At 36.5% G+C, this 20,217-nt stretch overlaps 1 protein-coding gene across 1 annotated transcript in view; it reads right to left on the minus strand.

The window, feature by feature from the left end:
- Nucleotides 1–20,217, minus strand: part of Med13 (mediator complex subunit 13) — an 89,572-nt gene that overhangs the window by 34,461 nt on the left and 34,894 nt on the right. Inside the window, 6 exon segments of the mRNA NM_001415085.1 lie at nucleotides 6–220; nucleotides 345–435; nucleotides 1,906–2,027; nucleotides 5,539–5,617; nucleotides 7,187–7,400; nucleotides 17,939–18,622. Of these exon segments, the coding sequence (NP_001402014.1) occupies nucleotides 6–220; nucleotides 345–435; nucleotides 1,906–2,027; nucleotides 5,539–5,617; nucleotides 7,187–7,400; nucleotides 17,939–18,622 (1,405 nt within the window).

The raw sequence follows: 20,217 nt of genomic DNA on the forward strand, positions 1-20,217 counted from the left end.
CTTACTTTAATTTCAGAAGGTTTAGGGCTACAGAACCCTTCCTCAACCTCAATTCTGAACTGTGTTCCTACACTAGAGCTACTTCCTTCCAGCACAGTTCCTCCAGGTGTGGGGTCCATACTACCGTATTCCTTGTTATTCATGTTCATTGGAGAGAAGCCCATAATGTGCTGCTCCAGTGAAGGAGGCGTGGGGTACATTTTGTGAAGGTCTGCAGTGCCTGTGTTTAATACAACACACATGTTAACATAAACTGAAAGAAGGGAGTCTGTGTTTAAAGCAAAAGAAATTTTGGTGGGAGTAAACTTTTAAACCAAGGCAGAGTTCAGATCTGGGATGCGTACTTATGCAAGACAACGGATCCAGGCTTCCTGTCTTTGATTCTTTGGAGCTGGCTTTATCATCTGATCCACTTGCTGATTTTTTAGATCCAGGCTATGGGGAAGGGAAAAGGCATATTAATCTGAAAGCCAAAGTGATCACACAGTATTAATCGATCATTTTCTGAAACTATGACAGAGCCAAATATCATAATAGATAGTACATGTATTTGATAAGACTCTCAATTAACAGAGAAAAAGGCAACAAGAAAATACATCAAAAAAAGCAAGAATAACCAGTAACTTAAAACCAAATAAAAGATAAGAAATGTAAAATTAAGACTAGAATTCTTTTTTTAGCAAAAGATATTCAAAGGCTCTGTCCCTTAATTTAAAAGATATTAAAATTTCCTATATAATTAATAACTCTTCCTAATTTGGCTTTATATTTTCAGCTTGGTTTAATAAAATTATTCTTATAAAAATATTTTTACAGATCTAATACTGAGCATAAGCTCAGGAAGACTTCCTAACAAACCAAGTATTAGCTCTCCCACAACCAACTTTTTTTGTAGGTTGATTGTTTGTTTGAACTCCCAAGCCTCCAGCTTCCATGTCCCAAGAATGGGGATTAAAAGCATGTGCAAAATACCAATGTTTGTAGAAGGAACATTTGTTCCACATCTTACGCTGAAAGCTTTGTAAGTAAAGCACATATATGACTAATGTTTTACCTCCAAAAAGCCACAGCTGCTTTCTGTGTGTTAACAAAGACAAGAACTGTCTACCACATATTCAGAGTTCTTTCCCCAGTGAAGAGTGCCCTAGTACACACTACACTGGAGGGTAAAGAGCAAGTGTTCACATAGAGCTATAACTGACCAATATCTGTAATAGACTTATACGTTCAAACGTGTGATAGATAACCTCACAGGATATATTCTATAAGACAACAAACACCAAGTATGCCAGTCCTAAGCTACTTTTAAGTAGACGGAAAAGGAATCTGTTTTACGATACTGCAGCACCCAATTCATTACCTGCTAGACAACTGACATTCTAGAACATCCATTTAAAGTTTTTACCTTTATCTTCAACTTTCTTTGAAAACACTGCAGTAGTGCTCTGTTTCCTCCTGGACTGTTTTCAAGTCTATGTCTTGTAGTGACAGAAGTAATGGCAAACAATTTCAGAAGAACTAGCATTTTTTACTCAATTGGAAACGTGTAAAGTTCTAATGTTAATTACGTAAACATTCTAATTCAATTCCAGACTCACTTCTCAAACTACAGGGTCAAAGAACAGAAAAATCATTCTAAAGACTGAAAGAAAAAATATTACATGGTAGAGCTCAATGAAACTTGACCATGTATCTTTCAAATATATCCACATCAAGGTTCTTAAGAAACCATATTAAGATGATTCTAACATGAAAGCAAAATCAACCAATTGCGTTTTATTATAAAATATCTCCTACTGTTCAGAGCTAAAACATAGTACTAAAGTCATAAATCACTTCCAAAACTTAAACTGTTATGAAATCAATAAAATTTAATTTAATCCTAATCATTAATAGGATACTCACTGTTAATTCATCTTCATCAGAATTGAAGAGGTTATCAAGGTCAGTATAAGACACAGCCAGATCTGAGTCATAAATCAAACTGGTTGATGGAGGACGGGCATGATTAGCAGGGCGTGGAGCATCTACATGTGACAATCAGAAACAATATACTGAAAACTCAACTATTAGCCAAGTAGTATCTACTTATCTAAACAAGACAGAAAGGCTAATGTTCATAAAGACAATTCTGCAACACAAATTATTCTTATTCTCTTATTTAAAACCTGAAATTTTTTTCTCAGAAATAAAGTTATAAACAAACAATAGCTCTTCCCCAGGAAGCTGCAAAAGTTATATAATCTATTCCATAGTTAAGCTCTATATGTAAGTAATAAAAACATAAATGCCATTAGAATGGTAGATTTAAACACATACTTTTTCTTTTTGTGCGCGTGATGTGATGGAATATGTGCCGTTTCACAGGTACCTGTGCACACATTATATGCATGATGTGCAAGTCAGAGGTTGACATGGGGTATCTGCCTTAGTGGCTTCCTAACTTAAACATTTAAGTATGGTCTCTCCTTTGAACCTAGAGCTCACTGATTCAATGAGTGTACTATCCAGGTTTCTCTGTGAATTCCCTATCTCGTCTTCTTTCATACTGGAATTACAGGCAGGCCCCATCACACTTGCCTGACACTATGTGGCTACTCAGGACCCCAACTCTGACTGCTATGCCTGTCCAGCAAAAACAAGCCATCTATCCAGGTCTTATTTTTTTCATTTGGAAACAGAAGGGCTTGTTTAAATAAGGAAGGTTGCATGAGAGCATCTGAATAAAGATACAATCACAGAATATCAAGCTAATTGTGTATAATGAATAAATGTTAAGTATCTGCTAAAAAAAACCACAATATTTACAGATAATAGTGGAGTATGATTACTTGTCTAAAGGCTTGATATCATGCTTTGTTCCATTATTTTTCCTGTGTATGATTCTTAGAGGTTGGGAAGAACAGAGCAGAGGACATGAAATAGGCATCAAAATACAACTGGACAGAAGGAACAGGTTCCATTGCTTAGCACAAAGGGGGAATATACTTCAGAATTAACTATTCTGACCTATAATTAACTGTTCTGACCTATAATCATACATTAAAAAAGAAGGAAAAAAAAAAAAAAACCTAGGTAAGAAGAGCTTTAAGGCTCCTAATAAACTAAATACAAAATATCCTGATCTGGCTAATGCATATGGGATACATATAGTAAAACATACTGTACCACACACATAAAATTATTACATGTTTGTTTGTTAAAGAGCACAGACATGCTGATCATAAATGCATGGAGTTAGTTCTAGGCCCTCCACTCTGTTCTATTGGCCTATGCATTTGTCTTTTTTCCTTAATGCCAATGCTTAACTACCATTAGCTACAGAGTATATTTTGAAGTCAGACAATATAATAAACCAATTGGGGGCGGGGGGTTAGGGATTCTCTATGTGGCCCCAGCTGTCCTGGGACTAACTCTGTAGACCAGGCTGGCTTTGAACTCAAGAGCCTGCCTCTGCTTCCCAAGTGCTGGGTGCAATTAAAGGTTGTGTACCATCAAACAACTGATAAACAACTTTTTATTGAAGAGAGGAGAAATAAGAGACTCACTATGTGCACAGAGTAATCTCAAACTCATGAACTCCGTTGTCAATTCCTAAGTGCTGCAACAACAGCCATAGAGCACAGGCCAGGCTCAGCGCATTGTTCTTTTTACTCAGTACCTCACCAGCTACTTAAGGTCTTTTTAGACTCAATACAAAGTCCAGGATTCTCTCACTCTATCTCTGTGCAACATTGCACTAGAATTTTGATAAGGACCCCTTGATTAAAGAATCTAAGATGTTACCCACCAATACTTAGAGCCTCTAAGCTGCCTCAGGAAAGACTACCTGCTCCTTCTTTACATGGAATTTTTTCCTTAACTTCATTTCTTTATTCTCAAAATATTAAAACAAAATGTTGACTTCAAAAAACACATACCAAAAGATAAACTGTGTCCATTCAAAAGTTTAATGTATATTATACATACTAAACTATGTCCATTGAAAAGCTTAACATATATTATATATAATGTTAATAGTATGCTTAATATCTGATAATTACAAAGTAAACCGATCTTCATGTTTTCATTCCAAAATAAGTACTTATATGAAATGATACATATTAAATAGCTTGACTTAGCACTCTAAAATGTCCACAGAAAGCAATAAACTGTATATCATATATGTGTAATGTATATAAATATGATATGTCAGTGTATATCTATCAATTTTAAAAATTATAGGTCCCTTCTTCACACAAGTGATACTTTCAAAGGACTCTATAGTTCTAATGTCTGGACCACATAAATATACTCAACTGCCAAGCAGTGGTGGCACGCACACCTTTGATCCCAGGACTCAGGAGGCTGATCTCGGAGTTCAAGGCCAGCCAGGGCTACACAGAGAAATCCTCTTTCAAAAAACCATAAAAACAAAAACAAAAAAACAAAACAAAACAAAACAAAAACAAAAAAAAACCAACACAGCTAAACTAATAGCATCAGAAAAAGAATCCTTGGTTGGGTATGGTGCCACACACATGATGCAATCCCAGTACTTAGAAAGTAGATACATTAGAACAAGAGGTTCAGTGCAGTAACCTCCACCACATGGAGTGTTTCAGCATACACAAGATCATATCACCAAAAAATTACAAACAAAGCTAAATGAGCACAGAGAGAGAGAGAGAGAGAGAGAGAGAAAGAGAGAGAGAGAGAGAAGGAAAGAAAAAAGAAAATGTTCTCTTATACACTCAAGCCATGAGAAGAATCAAAAAGTTTTATAAGTTTAATTTAAAAACTGAGTTCTTTGGGCTAGGTACGGTGGTACACACCTGTAATCCCAGTGACACTCAGGTGCTTAAGAGCTCAGGAATGAGATCAACTTAGACTACATGAAAAGAAACTGTCTTAAAAGCTAAATCTAAGCACCCCCTCCCAAAAAAAGACCCTAAATATTGAGTTTTCAGATCAGAACCTTAAAGCAATGATTTTATCTCACTACACAGATCTATTTCTAGCTGTAAAAAAAAGGAAAACATTCCCACAATTTATATTTGATCTTGTTCTTTGTTTCTTTGATTGATTGTTTGGGTTTTCAAGACAAAGTTTTTCTATGTAGCCCTGACTGTCCTGGAACTCACTCTGTACACCAGGCTAGTCTTGAAACTCAGAGATCTGCCTGACTCTTGTCTCCAGACAGCTGGGATTAAAGACGTGCACCACCATGCTCGATAATACCTGGTCTTAGCTAAAAGTTATATATCTCAATTTTTAACAAAATTGCTATCGTCTGAACTTGCTTCTTCAAATACAAGATAAATAATAAATCTAACCACCCCATGAAATGTAACTTGTGAAAAAGGATTATTTAAAAATCCAGCAGTGTCACATCAGGCTAGGCAGTAGGTGTCTTTACACAAGACGCCATCTCACCAGTCCCAGTGAGTATTTTCATTACCTTTACTTGATTTTTAAGGAATAGGTAATTTTCCTAAATCACATCCTCAAATCATCACTGGAATGAAGGCCTAAGTCACAATTAGGAAGAAGTTTTACCTTGCTTAGAGGGACTAAATAATGACATAGCATCTTCTTCATGAGATAACACTGTGACAGCAGATGTCCCATCTTCCACCTGAAACAGTGTTATAGATCAGGCATTGCTATATATTTTACCAACAATAAAAACCTATCAATTCTTGAGGTGCTTCTTATAAATGTACTGAATGCATCACCACTAATTCTTGTGTTGGTCTGGTATCAGGGAGCTGCCTGTGAACCCAGGTTCATGTTGATCAGGCTTTTCCTCACATTTGTCATTTTCCTGCCTCAGCCTCCCATACACTAGACTAAAAGCACACACCACTATACTTGGCTTGTCACTCTTCTCTCTTGTTTAATTTGGTTGGCTTGGGGTTTTTGAGATAGGATCTCTGCCTGTTCAGGAACTTGCCATGTAGACCAGGCTAGTCTCAGATTCAGAAAGCTCCTCATGCCTCAGCCTCTTGAATGTGAGGATTAAACATGTATGCCATTACATTCAGCAATAACTAATTCTTTTTTTTTTTTCCTTCCCGGAGCTGGGGACCGAACCCAGGGCCTTGCGCTTGCTAGGCAAGCGCTCTACCACTGAGCTAAATCCCCAACCCCTATAACTAATTCTTAAACAATCAGCATGCTCACCTTACAGATCAATCATTTAATTCAAAGGGATGCTAAGGAATCTGCCACAGGAACCATGGCTGACGGTGTGAACTCCCAAATCTGTGTTGAGTTTGACTGTGGATATACCCTTCCCAGGTACTATTGCTTCATATTTACAAACAGATAAGACTAAGTAACTGGTATATACTACAGCCAAGTAAAACTCTGTGAAATTAACTGCTTTGTAGTAAACACAGGATCATTTAATACAATTAGTTTTCAATGCTTATATTTTATACTTACTGCCAAATTCTTAAGTTATTTATTGTCTAATAGATCCTTGAGTGCCTAATGTTGAAACTTCAATCACTTAATTACAGAGAGAGAGAGAGAGAGAGAGTGTGTGTGTGTGTGTGTGTGTGTGTGTGTGTGTGTGTGTGTGTCTAAGGCCACACCATGAGTGTGGAACTCAAAGAACAACTTAGAGGAGATGTCTCTCTGCATCATGTAGGACCCAGGGATCAAACTCGAGATCCTCAGGCTAGGTAGGCAGTAGCTATCTTTATTCATTTATTTACTCAGCATCTCACCAGCCCAGACGAGGCTTTTCATTACCATTACTTTATCAAGTTTTTGCTTTTAAGAAGAAAGTAATCTTCCTAATCACATACTCAAAAAAATCCCACATTTTATAAACCTAGTACCAAAACAGTGTACTTAAATGTTCTAATTCTGACCAAAGTTAATATACTCTTCATCCAATACGAAAATACAATAATCTTTCCATCATCAGAAATGAAGTCAAAGTGTATCACGTAACTGACTTACCCAGGGTAGCACGCACATATCTGCATAAATATGATCAATCTTCCTATTCTAAAGGAACAGATGAGTGGGGCTGGGCAAACAACTCAGTGATATAGAGGGCTTGCCAAGCATTCACAAGGCCCTAGTTCATTAACCCATATCACTAAAACAAAGCAAGCAGTGCCCGAGTGTGGCATCAAACGTGCAAGCACACTGCAGAGTGCACACACAGGATAGCGTCTCTCCTACTCACCTTGTGTTTCTTCCCAGCTTCTCTCTCGCTATTTTGTCTATCTTTTTTATCAGTAAAAATGAATTCCTCATCTCCTTCAACAAACGCATATGGATCAATTTTAGGTTCTTGTTCTGTATCAGATGCTATTGCTGAAAGATACTGATTTTTAATTTGATATTGCTGGACTATTTCATCAGAAACTTTTAAAGGCTTCTTACACTGCACCATTAACCTGCACAGAAAACACAGTTAGAGAATTAGTATTTGTTATCCAAACAAGCATTTGAAAATTCTAAAAAAACTTTAAGTGTTGTTTTTAGAATTATTCATGGTATTTAGCCTCTATTTTCCAATTTTACAAATTAAACTGAGGACACATGCTTTATTATAAGCTCGAGCTTAACAACAGAAAGATGAACCTAAAAACCCAAGTCTACACAGTGTCCTTCCACCGTGTGCCCTTTTCTCGCCTTCTCAAGCACAGTGACCTATCCAAAGCCTGGTACTGAGAAGACATCTTCAGGTATACAAGGTGAAGTAACCATCTGGTGGGTCTCATCCACAAGATGCTTTCATTTGTACAAGGAAAACAAGTATCCTGTTCTTATTGCAAAGAATAGATACATTTTAAGCTTGATGTTTTAAGGCCTTGTTTCTACTTCATGAAAATGATATTATTACTATTAATAATGAGGTCAACAAAACAAACTAAAAGCACCAGGCCAAAAAAAAGTAACTCTGCTTTCTTCCTGTTGCATGTAATTTGTATATTACCAGTCTCCTGGTTCAAAATAGTGATTTAAAAAAATGTGGATGCTTCCACACACAAACAAGAAAGGCACACAAAACCAGAGGAAGGACAGCAGAGAGGTTCAAATGACAAACAAGAGGAAGCTAATATATCAAAGAAATTTGGCCTTAGATTTTAAGGCTAGAAGAGAGGAGGAGTCACAACAAGAAGACCCTAGGCAGACCCTGTGAAGCCTCAGGACCTATGCCTCTGAACTGCAAGTTCACTGCTTATATTCCAGATCAGAATGTGAATACAAAAATCACTAACTTCCAGGTAATAAAGTACTTCAAAACTTCAAAATTCCTTTTCTCTCGGGTTTACAAACCTCAAGTTGTCAACCTGTCAGAACAAGGCAGTCTGGCTTCTAGTCAGAACATTTTCAACATCCTGCAAAAACTACTTGAATACAACACCAAAGTCTGTTAATACCCAAGCCAAATCTCCCACGATCTCACTCTTCTTTTCCTCTCCAACTTCATCTGCTTCTATTCCATATCCTGTTTCCAGGGGCTTCCTTGATGTTCCTCACAAGGATACACACCATCCTGGCTTTCCCTTTTGTTTACAATGTTTGTCCACCCATCTCCTTTACTTCCTCCAGTGAGTGCTTTGTTTAAATGTCACCTTCTCTGAATCTTATTATGACTACCTATTTAAAACTGTCTTACTCTGCCTGCTACCAAACCCTCTGGGGGCAGTTATCTTCAAACATATTATATACTATATTTCTCATTCTCATTAGAATAGAGAAGTCCCACAAAGTCTGGGATCTTGTCTTGGTTGGCTGAATCATCTCTAATACTGAAAGAATGCTAAGACACAAGATAAGTAGTTACTAATATTTGATAATAAATGAGCTGTAAACAAAGCACAAAATTAAGATAATTAGCATTAGTATCTTGTACTGTGAAGTGAACCATTCTTTTAAATTAGAAAACACTGAGTTGTTATGATCACACAGGCAATGCCAGCACTCGGGTCAGACTGAGCTACAGAACGAGATCTCATCTCAAATACATATACCCTTAATAAATGCCAAAGGAGAAACAAGGACTAAAACCACTCATCCACTCCTCTGAACAGCTAAGGCCATAATGATGTAAAGTTTGGAGCAATAAGTCATTACCCAGACTGTAAGTTGTATGAATGACATCAAACCTCAATCTATTATTAATACCTAGCACTGCCTCCACTTGGTTCCCTAGAGTGAAACAGAGTCCATCAAAATAAAGGCCAGTGTTTCCTGAATGTTTTATCAGATGCTCACGCAATTACTACTATTCTAAAGATACTAGACAAATCCCCACAACTAGCATTCCAAGTCTATAGTTTCATAAAAACACACTGGTGGCACAACTGTCAATGGAGATATGTTAATTACTCGTTAGTTCTTTCTATGAACAGACAGAACATTTTATCTTTTTTTTTTTTCTCTTTTTTCTTTTTTTCGGAGCTGGGGACCGAACCCAGGGCCTTGTGCTTGCTAGGCAAGTGCTCTACCGCTGAGCTAAATCCCCAACCCCAGAACATTTTATCTTAAAAGTAACTCTACCTCACCACATTCAACCTTGACGAACTGCTAAAACTGTTAAATTTGCTAGTGTGAATATTTTTAACATAGTATTTAATTTGTTATGCCTTTTTTAGTAAAAAAAAAAAAAAAACTATGATGGATATAGAGGGTGATCTCTAAGTGACTAGAATTATGTAGCAACAAATACTTTGCGCCAAGGTCCCTCGGTGACAAAGATAAAGATTAAAAGCTTAAGCACTGACCTATTCGTTTTCTAGTACCTAGAAGGTACTAGTAAAGGGCAATGAAATGTAATGGTAATGAAATAGTAATGAAACAGTGGTAAAGGGTAAGGAAAGCCCTGCGTCTAGACTGAAGGCACTACAGATACATGAAAGTGAACAAATCTTCTCTTTATCAAGCCATCCTTTGGCAGAAGCAAAAGGACTGCCACCTTGTTTAAATACGTAATTAGTAAACTGGTGTGCAGTAACATTACTAAAAGGATTGAACATACTGCACAAAGCTCTGCTAAAAATGAAGAAGAGTAAACCAAGTGCACTGCCAAGAGACAATGTTTTCTTATTTTATTGAAGTGATCTTGGAGACATTGGCATATGTAAAATTTTTAAATGTACTCATTAATATCAAGTCACAATAAAGTTGGTATAAAATAACATTATACATTCTATATTAAATTCTTAGTAAAAGTAAAATTTCTAGAGTGCCAGATTCAAACAAATTACCATGTCTCTATCCAAATATACAGTACACAAGACACTTTGCTGAGTATAAATAATGCCTCTCCTTTCCTAAAAGGAACTTTCACATATAGCCAAATTCCTAACTACAAAAATAATCTCAACTAGATACAAAACTAAATACATACTGGAAGATCAGGTACAATAATAACAGAAAGCATTTCCAAACAAGGAAATAAATTGCCTGTATAGTTTTCATTAACTGCATTTCCTTCCTTTCACTAAGATAACAGCACACACTCTTGAGATGCACTCACATACAACATTTATGTCTTTATTCAAAAGAATTCTTCCAGACAAGGTTTGACAATATGCATTGACAATTATAGGAGATAAGCTAAAGAAGGAAATGTTTAAAACAGAAGAACTGAGTATCTCAAAATCCTCCTCCCACTTTCTTTAAATGGTACTAGCCCCGGTACCATCTTCATATCTAGAAGCAATCCTTGAGCTGTCAAAAGTATAATTTTATTGCATTAAAATAGATAGCAAACAGAATTCTTAAGAGGTTTGAGTACAGTGCAATAAAAACAAGTTTATTTCATCACAGGCTTCTTTCTATGAAACAAAGGCATTCAAAACTACTATTTTAAGAGATCAAGTAATGCATTTTATAACTATATACATACAATAAATATCTGGTGGATCTAATATAACACAGGAGTTCTTCTGATGACTATAATTTAAAAATTCTAATGTATCCTAAATATAAAACAAAATGTAAAGAGCTAGGCTCAAGCACGTTTTCTTTGCTCAGGGTTTAGAAACACCATCTAAATAAAAATAGATTGTTTTTAAGCATCAACAAATTCCACTAAAACATGCTAAATCCTTTTTTAAAATATCAAACAACCATGTTTCTGGGCAGAAATTTTTCTATCTTTAAAAATTTTGGTTTGTTAGTTTGTTTTGAGCCGGGGTCTATGTAGCCCTGGCTGTTCTAAAACTTACCTACCATGTAGACCAGGCTGTGTTCAAACTCAAGAGATTTGCCTTCCTCTGCTTACCAATTGCTGGAATTAAAGATGTGTACTGTACAAAGGCTAGCTTTAACTTTTAAATCCCTAGGCCCGAGGCAGTAGCTCACACACATAATACTAACACTTAGGAGACAAGAGGCAAAGAAAGGCAAGAGGCAGGCAGATTCAAAGGTAGTAAGACTTTCCTCATCTCAAAAATCCAAACTACACAATTTAAAAAGTCAGTGGCCTCTATACTAAAAGAGATTCAATCAGAACTAACAAACTGAAAATAACTAGGAAGAAGATATATTCGCCACAGATGCAAACGCCTTGCATATGGGGTATGCTATACTGTTATATATCCCCAACTCTCCCTTTCTCCTAGTAAATTCCATCAGATTAGAAAAGGAATAATTTAGCATAGCTCATGAAAACGTTTTCACAAAGTATGCATTCATTTTCACTATGCATGAAAGTATAAGAATGCAGTTTTATTGAGAAATAATGAACTGTATTATTCTGTACTAGTTAAGCAGCCAAAACTATTAAAACTGTAAAATATTTGGGCTCCAGGAATGACTCAGCTGTTAAAGAGCATTGCATCTTAAGGCTACTCTGCAACAGGTTACTGGTTTGATCCACAAGAAAGCTCACAACCATCTCTAACTCCAGTTCCCATATCAGGGAGATCTGATATTCAATTTAACCAAAGGAAAACTATAGAACATAAAGAGCAATTTTCCCTCACTTATCCATTCTCTGTCAGAGTTCAGATTAGCTTCTAATTCTCTATGCATTCAAGGACAACAGTGAGTTCCTTATCTTCTGGCTTCCACATCTCTCTCGAGTGTTAAGATTACACGTGAACACCACCATGCTTTATTTTTTTAATGCAGTGCTAGGGTTGAACCCAGCTAACGTCATAAAGGACAGAAGGACAGATCAAGCAAGCTATCAAGCAAGCACCCTTCCAACTGAGCTCATCCACAGCTCTAACGCATCCACCCACCCATGGGGCACAGTGCCACACTCAAACACCAAAAGCAAACACCATTCCTTTACACCAAATGGAGACAGAAATTTTAAGCTTCTTCAACTGGTAGTTATCCATGAAGGCACAGACCTATAAAAGGCAACGCCTCATTGGCCTATTAACACATGTACAAATTATAGGTATTTCATATTTCTGAAGTCTTATTTCTACAGTATCCATGTCTTATATACACATAGCTAACGTCATAAAGGACAGAAGGACAGATCAAGAGTATGCTGATCCCTCTCCAGGAAAACAGGTACTATCTATATCATCTGACTAATGACCAACAATCGCAATGTATAAGATCATGTATGCATGCACGTGCCATATACCTAAGATCTAAAATTTATAATATATCTGAGACTCTCTTCTATTACTAAACACTTATTTCCCCTTTCTTCATAATGATGTTACTATTGAGGCAGACCTTAACTATTCACCAAGATCTTTTTAAATTTATCAGTTGTTTCAAGACACTTCTACTTTGAAAACAAACGTCCACCTACAAATCCATATTTCTTCCCATTCTTCTTGTTCCTAATTCCCTAGTAAAAACAGGCAATTTGCAGTCTGAAGCTGTTTAGAAACATGTCAAAACTGCAAGGCGGTAGAGAAGCACACCTTTAATCGCAGCACTTGGGGGAGGCAGAGGCAGATGGATTTCTGAATTTGAGGCCAGCCTGTTATACAAAGTCAAGTTCCACAAACACAGCTACAGAGAAAAATCCTGTCTCAAAAGGCCTAAATAATTAAGTTAATAAGAATTTCTACGTTCCTACAAAGAAACTGCTAAAAGGCCAGGAGTGGTGTAGGAAGCCTTTAATCCCAGCATTCCCAGAGGCAGAAGCAAGTAGATTCTCTCTGAGTTCAAGACCAACCTGGTGTTCCAGGACGGTCAGAACTACATAGAAGAGAAACTGTTAACAACCCATCCAAAGAAATTAGGTTGTTGAGATGCAATCACAAGCACTTAATAGTGAATCATAAACTTATTTTAGGGGTTGGGGATTTAGCTCAGTGGTAGAGCGCTTGCCTAGGAAGCGCAAGGCCCTGGGTTCGGTCCCCAGCTCCGAAAAATAGAACCCAAAAAAATAAATAAATAAATAAACTTATTTTAGTAAGGGACACCATCTGTCTTTATTTTTTTACCACCTCCTATAATGAGATAAATGTTCTTCTGAACTTTCAAATTATCAACTAAGAGTATTAATACCAGGTACTAAATTATCAAGTCCTTATAAGAAGATTTGAGTTTCACAGCAACATCAATGACCAAGCCAAATATTTCACAGTGGTTTGGGGACTAAATTAGTACAACTAACTCTCTCGTTTTTTGTTTGTTTGTTTTGGTTTTTTTTAAGACAGGATTGCTTTGTTCAGTCTTGGCTGTCCTGGAACTCACTCTAAAGACCAGGCTTGCCTCAAAGTCAGAGATTCATGTGTGCTTCATGTGCCTCTGCCTCCCGAGTGCTGGTCTTAAAGGCATTTACCACCACTGCCCAGCCAAACAGTACAATTCTAAAGAACCTAATCATTATATACATTTGGCCCGTTTAATTTGATAACAGTTTTAGGGGTCAAATTTCTTTAAAAGCCAAACTATTAAAAATCTGCCAATTTTAACTGTACATAAGTTCATTAAGTCATACAGACCTTAAGCCTGATGTAATTTTGGTATGTGAGTTTTTGCAAGTGTTTATAATAAAGGGTCTATTACGACACTTGTGCTGTGTAACTCTCTTGTTGCGGGATATTACCATGTACACTTAAAAGCCACTTGGCAGCATCTCAAGTCTCTACCTACCACAAGTCAGAAACACACCTCTAGTTCTGACAACTAAAAGGGGACCCTGGCCAATGTCACCTGAGAATTACTGCTATTGCAGGGAAAAGGAAAGAACTAATTAAAGTTCTTTCTAAACTAAAAGGAAAACAAGAGACATCAATCTCTTGCACTTCCTTCTAACCTACCAGATGCAAAACTATTATATTTCATAAATGTTTCTGAGTTAACACAGAAGGTGATATCTATCCTCCTGCTACAAAAACGAGGCTAGAACTAAAGAGAATTCTGACAGAATATAGACTTTTCTTTCTGGTATAACAACAAAAGATGACATACAATTCCACAAAATAAAAAATTACATTTGTCTAAATAAAACCAACAGCAAACTCTGGATCCCAGTATTTGTTTGTTTTCCCTTTTCTATGACTGAGGAGCAAAGGGAGACCAGAACTAGGCAGAAGTAGAAATGTTACATCCTGAATTTACATAATCATGACCCAGTACCAGTCTACTCTGCATGCTGTTTTTCTACTTTATGTTTCTTCTCCTTTGTATTCAATGAGAAAAATGTCAAGTTATTTTTTAACAGATTCTGAGGTTAAATGTTATAAGCTCAAGCAGCCAATACATGTGTTTAAAGCTCTGGCCAGAATTCTTAGATCTTATGAATATAATGTGCCCATAAAAGCTCATGCCTGAAGCTTGCTAATGTAAAAATATTCATATCACTACATTTCTACAGTAAGTAAGAAAATATAACCTGGAAAGGAAAAAAAGTAGTAGAATAATAAAGTGTCTAGCCGTACTGTCATCTGATTCCTCCAAACATCTGTGGGATTTCTACAATATGCACAGGACTACTCTAGGTGCATGTCTGCCTGTATACCTGGTGTTCTTGTGTTACGAGAAGTACAGCAGTACACAAGAGTGTTTGCCCTGTAGAGCTTACATTTTAACAAGAAAAAACTCCATTAACAAATACATAATCTCAGATATAAAAATATGTTAGCAACATTTTTTTTAAAACTCTTTATAGGAGAGCCAGTGATTTGGATAAATGAAGACAGACTGTAACTTGGACACAATAATCACAAAAATTCCTAACAACTCTCAAGCAACACTAAACGATAGAAAGTAAATGGTTCTTTGCTTCTCTAATGTAATCTGAACAACCATGAGGCATGAGCCTGGCTTTTCTTTTTCTTTTTTTTTAAAGGAAGATATCATAGCTAACTCAGAAAGCAAGTAGAAGATAGAGTGAACTTTGCTTAGCAGTTCAGGAAATATAAATTCAAGATTCTATCTTACCCTAGTCAGAATGGCTACCCAAAAACTGTGGGGAGGAACAACAAATGCTGGCAAGGATACAGTATAAGCATGATGGAAATCTCATAAATGTTCCTCAAAAAAACTAGGGGCTGGGGATTTAGCTCAGTGGTAGAGCGCTTACCTAGGAAGCGCAAGGCCCTGGGTTCGGTCCCCAGCTCCGAAGAAAAGAAAAAAAAAAACAAAAAAAACAAAAAAAAAAAAAAACTAAAGGTAGAACTACCAAATGGTCCATCAAGATACTCACCTAACTGTTTACAGCAGAATAATTACTGACTGAAAGCCAGAGAGTGATGGCAGCTTACACAATCATAAGTGGATGAAGCATAGTGCAAACATAAGGAAATCTTACGCACCCCTTAACGAAAACAAAATCGTGATATTTGAAGGAAAATGGATAGAACTAGAAATCATTATGTTAAGCAAAATAAGCCAGATTCAGAAAGGGGGTGGGCTATTTTCTTACATATGGAACATATATATATATATATATATATATATATATATATATATATATATATATATAAATAAAATATATATGTGTGCGTGTGTGTGTATTCATTTATGTGTATGTGAGAATAGGTCATGAGCTAAAAAAAAATCATGAGGTGAGAAACAGATCTTACAGGAGGAAAGTTTAAAAGAGAAATGAACTACATGATTTAAATAAGAAACAAAAACAATGACAGGATCCTATCCAGAGAAAGGGAACCAGCCACAGATGAAGGGGCACAAAGATGGGCAGTGGTGAGGAGCTAGCGACAAAGGATGATGACATATCAGTATGAAAATGGCATAAGGAAACACATTCCTTTGTACTTCTTAAAAGTCTACACTTCAGGCATTGCTTCTACAGTTTCTTACTAGAGAAGTTTCTGTGACTGTAGAGCACCCGAACCACAAGGAAAACATGAACCATTCTCTCCTGAGTGTGAAGCCAGCTCTAGGTGCTGCAGCCCCCTTCTCAGTGTTACAGAGGAATTTGATCACCTGCCAGCATCCACACAGAGGTTCACAACCTTAGGATCCAAAGACTTCTAAGGGTACTAGGTATGCATGGGTCATAGGCTAAAATGTTCTATGTACATAAAGTAAAACAAACTTAAAAAAAAAAACAAAACCCCACCAAGCACCGTGGCTATTGCTCGTAACAGACTGATGGCCCGGCATTCACCCAGCACTGGATTTGATACCCAGGACTAAAGGTAAAACAAAAAGAAAAAGGAGGATGTGTGCACTCTTAAGCAACTAATAAAATCTAATACATCATTTAAAATTAAGACTAAGTGGGGTAGAGAGATGGCCAATGGTTAAAAACACTGGCTGCTCTTTCAGAGCACAGGAGTTCATTCCCAACACCCGTATGGCAGCTCGGGATTGCCTGCAACTCCAGTTCCAAGAGAGGCAACAGTCTCTTCTGGGCTCTGAGGTCATCAGAAACATACGCAGTGTACACACATATGTGCAGGCAAAAATATCCATAGTCATAATAAATTTAAAAATGTTTATAAATGTGTTTTGCTGATTGATTTACACTATTAGAAAAATTTACACATTAAAAATAAAAATAAAAATAAAAAAATAAAAGCCTACTGGATAGGCTAAGATTGTATTCCAAGCAATATATAAAGTAAAGGAAGACCCAAAAGAAAGCCACATTCTGCCCAAAGTTTGTCATATATTAAGTGAACAAAGATGATAAGCTAGATACAGAGAGATACCTACATTACATTTAATAGCATAGGACTAGGACCAAAAATATGGGAAGAATAAATAAAGAAGGAAAAGGAAACCTTAAAAATTAGACAGGTTAAAAAAAAAATTTAGACAGGTAATTCACAGAACAACTGTTCAATGAATATTTAAATGTTTAGTATTACTAGAAATCTACAAACACGCATCAAAACAATCCCTTGCCATTCTTCATGCAGTTAAAACAGTCTTATGCCAAGGACTGATAAAAACGAAAACCAGCAGGGTTTCATGGTCTATTGGCTTACAATGGTATCAACTGCAGGCCAGTTGTTTGTAGAGCAAACTGGCTCTACCACCTTTCCCTGAATAGGGGCACATCTCAAGGTGTGACAACTCCTCTTTCACAAGTGTTTCCTAAAAATATTTTTATACAAGAAAATGTATAACCACTCTCCCCAATTCACTGCTACCTACTTTGTTGCTAAGAACAACATACAAGATGATGTTCCTCTAGAAAGTAGACATAATATAGCAGGTCTATACTATATTCTATAGTAGACATACTATAGAAGGTCACAAAGCAATTATACAAATTAACTAAGTCTGTATGTCTTAGGGCATGTGTGCCAAATTCAGGCCAGTGAAAGGAGAACTAGAAGAATAGATGCATCTTGTCATAGGCAACCCCCTTAGTTGGACAGACACTGAAGCTTTTGTGTATTATTTTCTCCACATTTTTGTGGCTAAATTTTTTTAAATAATAAAGGAGGTCCCTTCAGAGATAACCATACTAAAGAAGTTATTCAAAGTTAACACCCAGAATAACTGTCCCAGCATTAAGAAGTTACATCACCTTTTACTCTTATAGTAGTGACTATTAAAAACAAAAAATACATACTCTGTAACTGATGTTACACTTTCCTGTCCAAAAGGTCCAACTGGATCATCCTTGAATTTATCATTTGGAAGTTGAGGTGGTAAAAATTCTACATCTTTTTTCTTTGGGACTTTGTAATACTTCCAGGCTACATTAGCTTCATCTTCTTCCAAGCTTACTGCTGTACCAACATACACGGTAGGTTCTACAGCTTCCTGAAATGGAGGTGGGAAAGACTGGGACAAACTGTCTATCCTATCTTCCATTGGTTTGGTAGGAACCAAGGGATCCGGTGTTGGCATTTGATAAAAATGTTGACTCTGGGGAGTTGAAGGCGTTTTAGTCACTCCTTCATCAACCACATCACATGGATGAGGACTAAGTGGGGGAGGCTGAGGTGAATTTGCCAGTTCAGTGCCATGCATCTGAGGAGTCTTTGCTACATCATTAGTTCGGATGTTTGTAAATCTCACTTGACTATCTGCAGCAGAGATCACAAGTCTTTGGCTGGCTGAATCTGTGTCCATGCCAATATCATCACTAATTGATACACGGTGGTGAAAAGGGGTCAAGGGGCGCTTTTGTGGCTTCTCACTCTTTTCTTGCTTCTCATTGGTCTTGTGCTTAGGAAGTATTTGCTGTTGTTGCCCTAAAGATGGTGCCTGTCCTTGTTGCCCAGTATTTCTTGTTTTAAGACTTTTATGCCTGAAAAGTTAAAAAAAAAAAAGATTTAGTTATTTATGTTAATGTTAAACTATTATACAAAGTATATAAAGTAAGATTTTGAGACACGTGAGATCATTGGTTTTTCATTTGCAACTCTAAGAATAGCATGATTTGAATTTACAAATCACTTGGCAGTGATCTTAAGCATAAAAGCATACAGAACAATTCATAAAAGCCAATTTGCAGAACTAGAGAAATGGCATGACGGTTAAGGAGAATTGACTCTTGTAGAGGACCCAGGTTCAATTCACAAGACTCAGGTGACTCACAATCATATCTAAGTCCAGTTCCAAAGAACCCTATACCTTTTTGTGACCTCTTCAGGCACCAGGCATACATATGGAACACATAACATATATTCAGACAAAACACTCATGCACATAAAATATATCTTCTAAAAATTTTTAAATCAACTCACATTCACTTAATAGCTCTAACTATCTTGGCTTCTCAATAAATCTAGTTAAGGAAATTTAAAATTTCTTCATTTATAAATGTACCTGGTATTTCAGACTTAGTAACTATTAAGAATAGCTTGCCCAAGCTCAGTCACTAACTACAATGCTATTGTAACTGATTAGTCTAAAGGCGTTAGAGTCGACTGACAGATGGGCCTACTTAGGTTCTCCAGTATTTGACACTACAGAAGAATTCATTTAACTAGAATAGGAAAAAAATGCTTAAAACCACCTTCTCTTCATCCATGAAGCATTTCTGAACTGAAGGACTTAAGCCATAATTTAAAATCTAGTAATTTTGTTAGGTCTAAGATCTGTATGTTACTTGCTTTTATTTCTCTCCACACAAAGAAATTACCTCATGAAGTAATTGAATATGGAATTTTAAACTTCAATAATAATTTTTCTTTAATTCTGGGAGCCTTATTTGTTAGCTAAATCAACACTGCCAACCAAGCAACAGTAGCACAGGATAAACCACCTGAGTCAGTGCTGAGGAGCCACACAGAAGGCAAACAGTGACACCTACAGGCTGTCTTCTCACCTCCACACTCACTGTGCCTGTGCATGCCCACCCCCGATAAACAGATGCAATAAATCAAAAAGTTCTTTAAAATGGCAACCATTTCTCTAATAAAGAACATTCTGAATAGTTCCTTCATGCAAAGTCTAGGACATCTTACTAGATGCTATCAAAGAAAACATGACCTAATCAGAAGGACACAGAGAAACCAAATCTACCATTACCCAAACAACAGAATGAAACACAAAGTACAAAAAATTATAGACCAATACTCTTCAAGAACACGTGTACATCATTAACAGAAAGGAATAATTAACAAATTAGGAACAATTCAATCTAGCAAAGCATAAAACAATCATCATAAAGCAAACGGGGTTCATCCTAGCTAAAAATTTAAGGTATGACATTAGAAAGGAAATTAAAATAAACCTGTAGTATTCATTACATTAACAGAGTAAACAAAAGGAACAATTATCACCAATAACTAAGTAGTAACTAAACATTACTACTTAATATTTAAATAAATTTATCCAATACAAAAAGGCAAGAAAAGAAATCAAAGATCTTGGCTGAGTCCTCCTTCAGCTCTTGGA

The sequence above is a fragment of the Rattus norvegicus genome, chromosome 10 (genome assembly GCF_021556685.1).
Source record: "Rattus norvegicus strain SHRSP/BbbUtx chromosome 10, alternate assembly SHRSP_T2T, whole genome shotgun sequence".
NCBI lineage: Eukaryota > Metazoa > Chordata > Mammalia > Rodentia > Muridae > Rattus > Rattus norvegicus.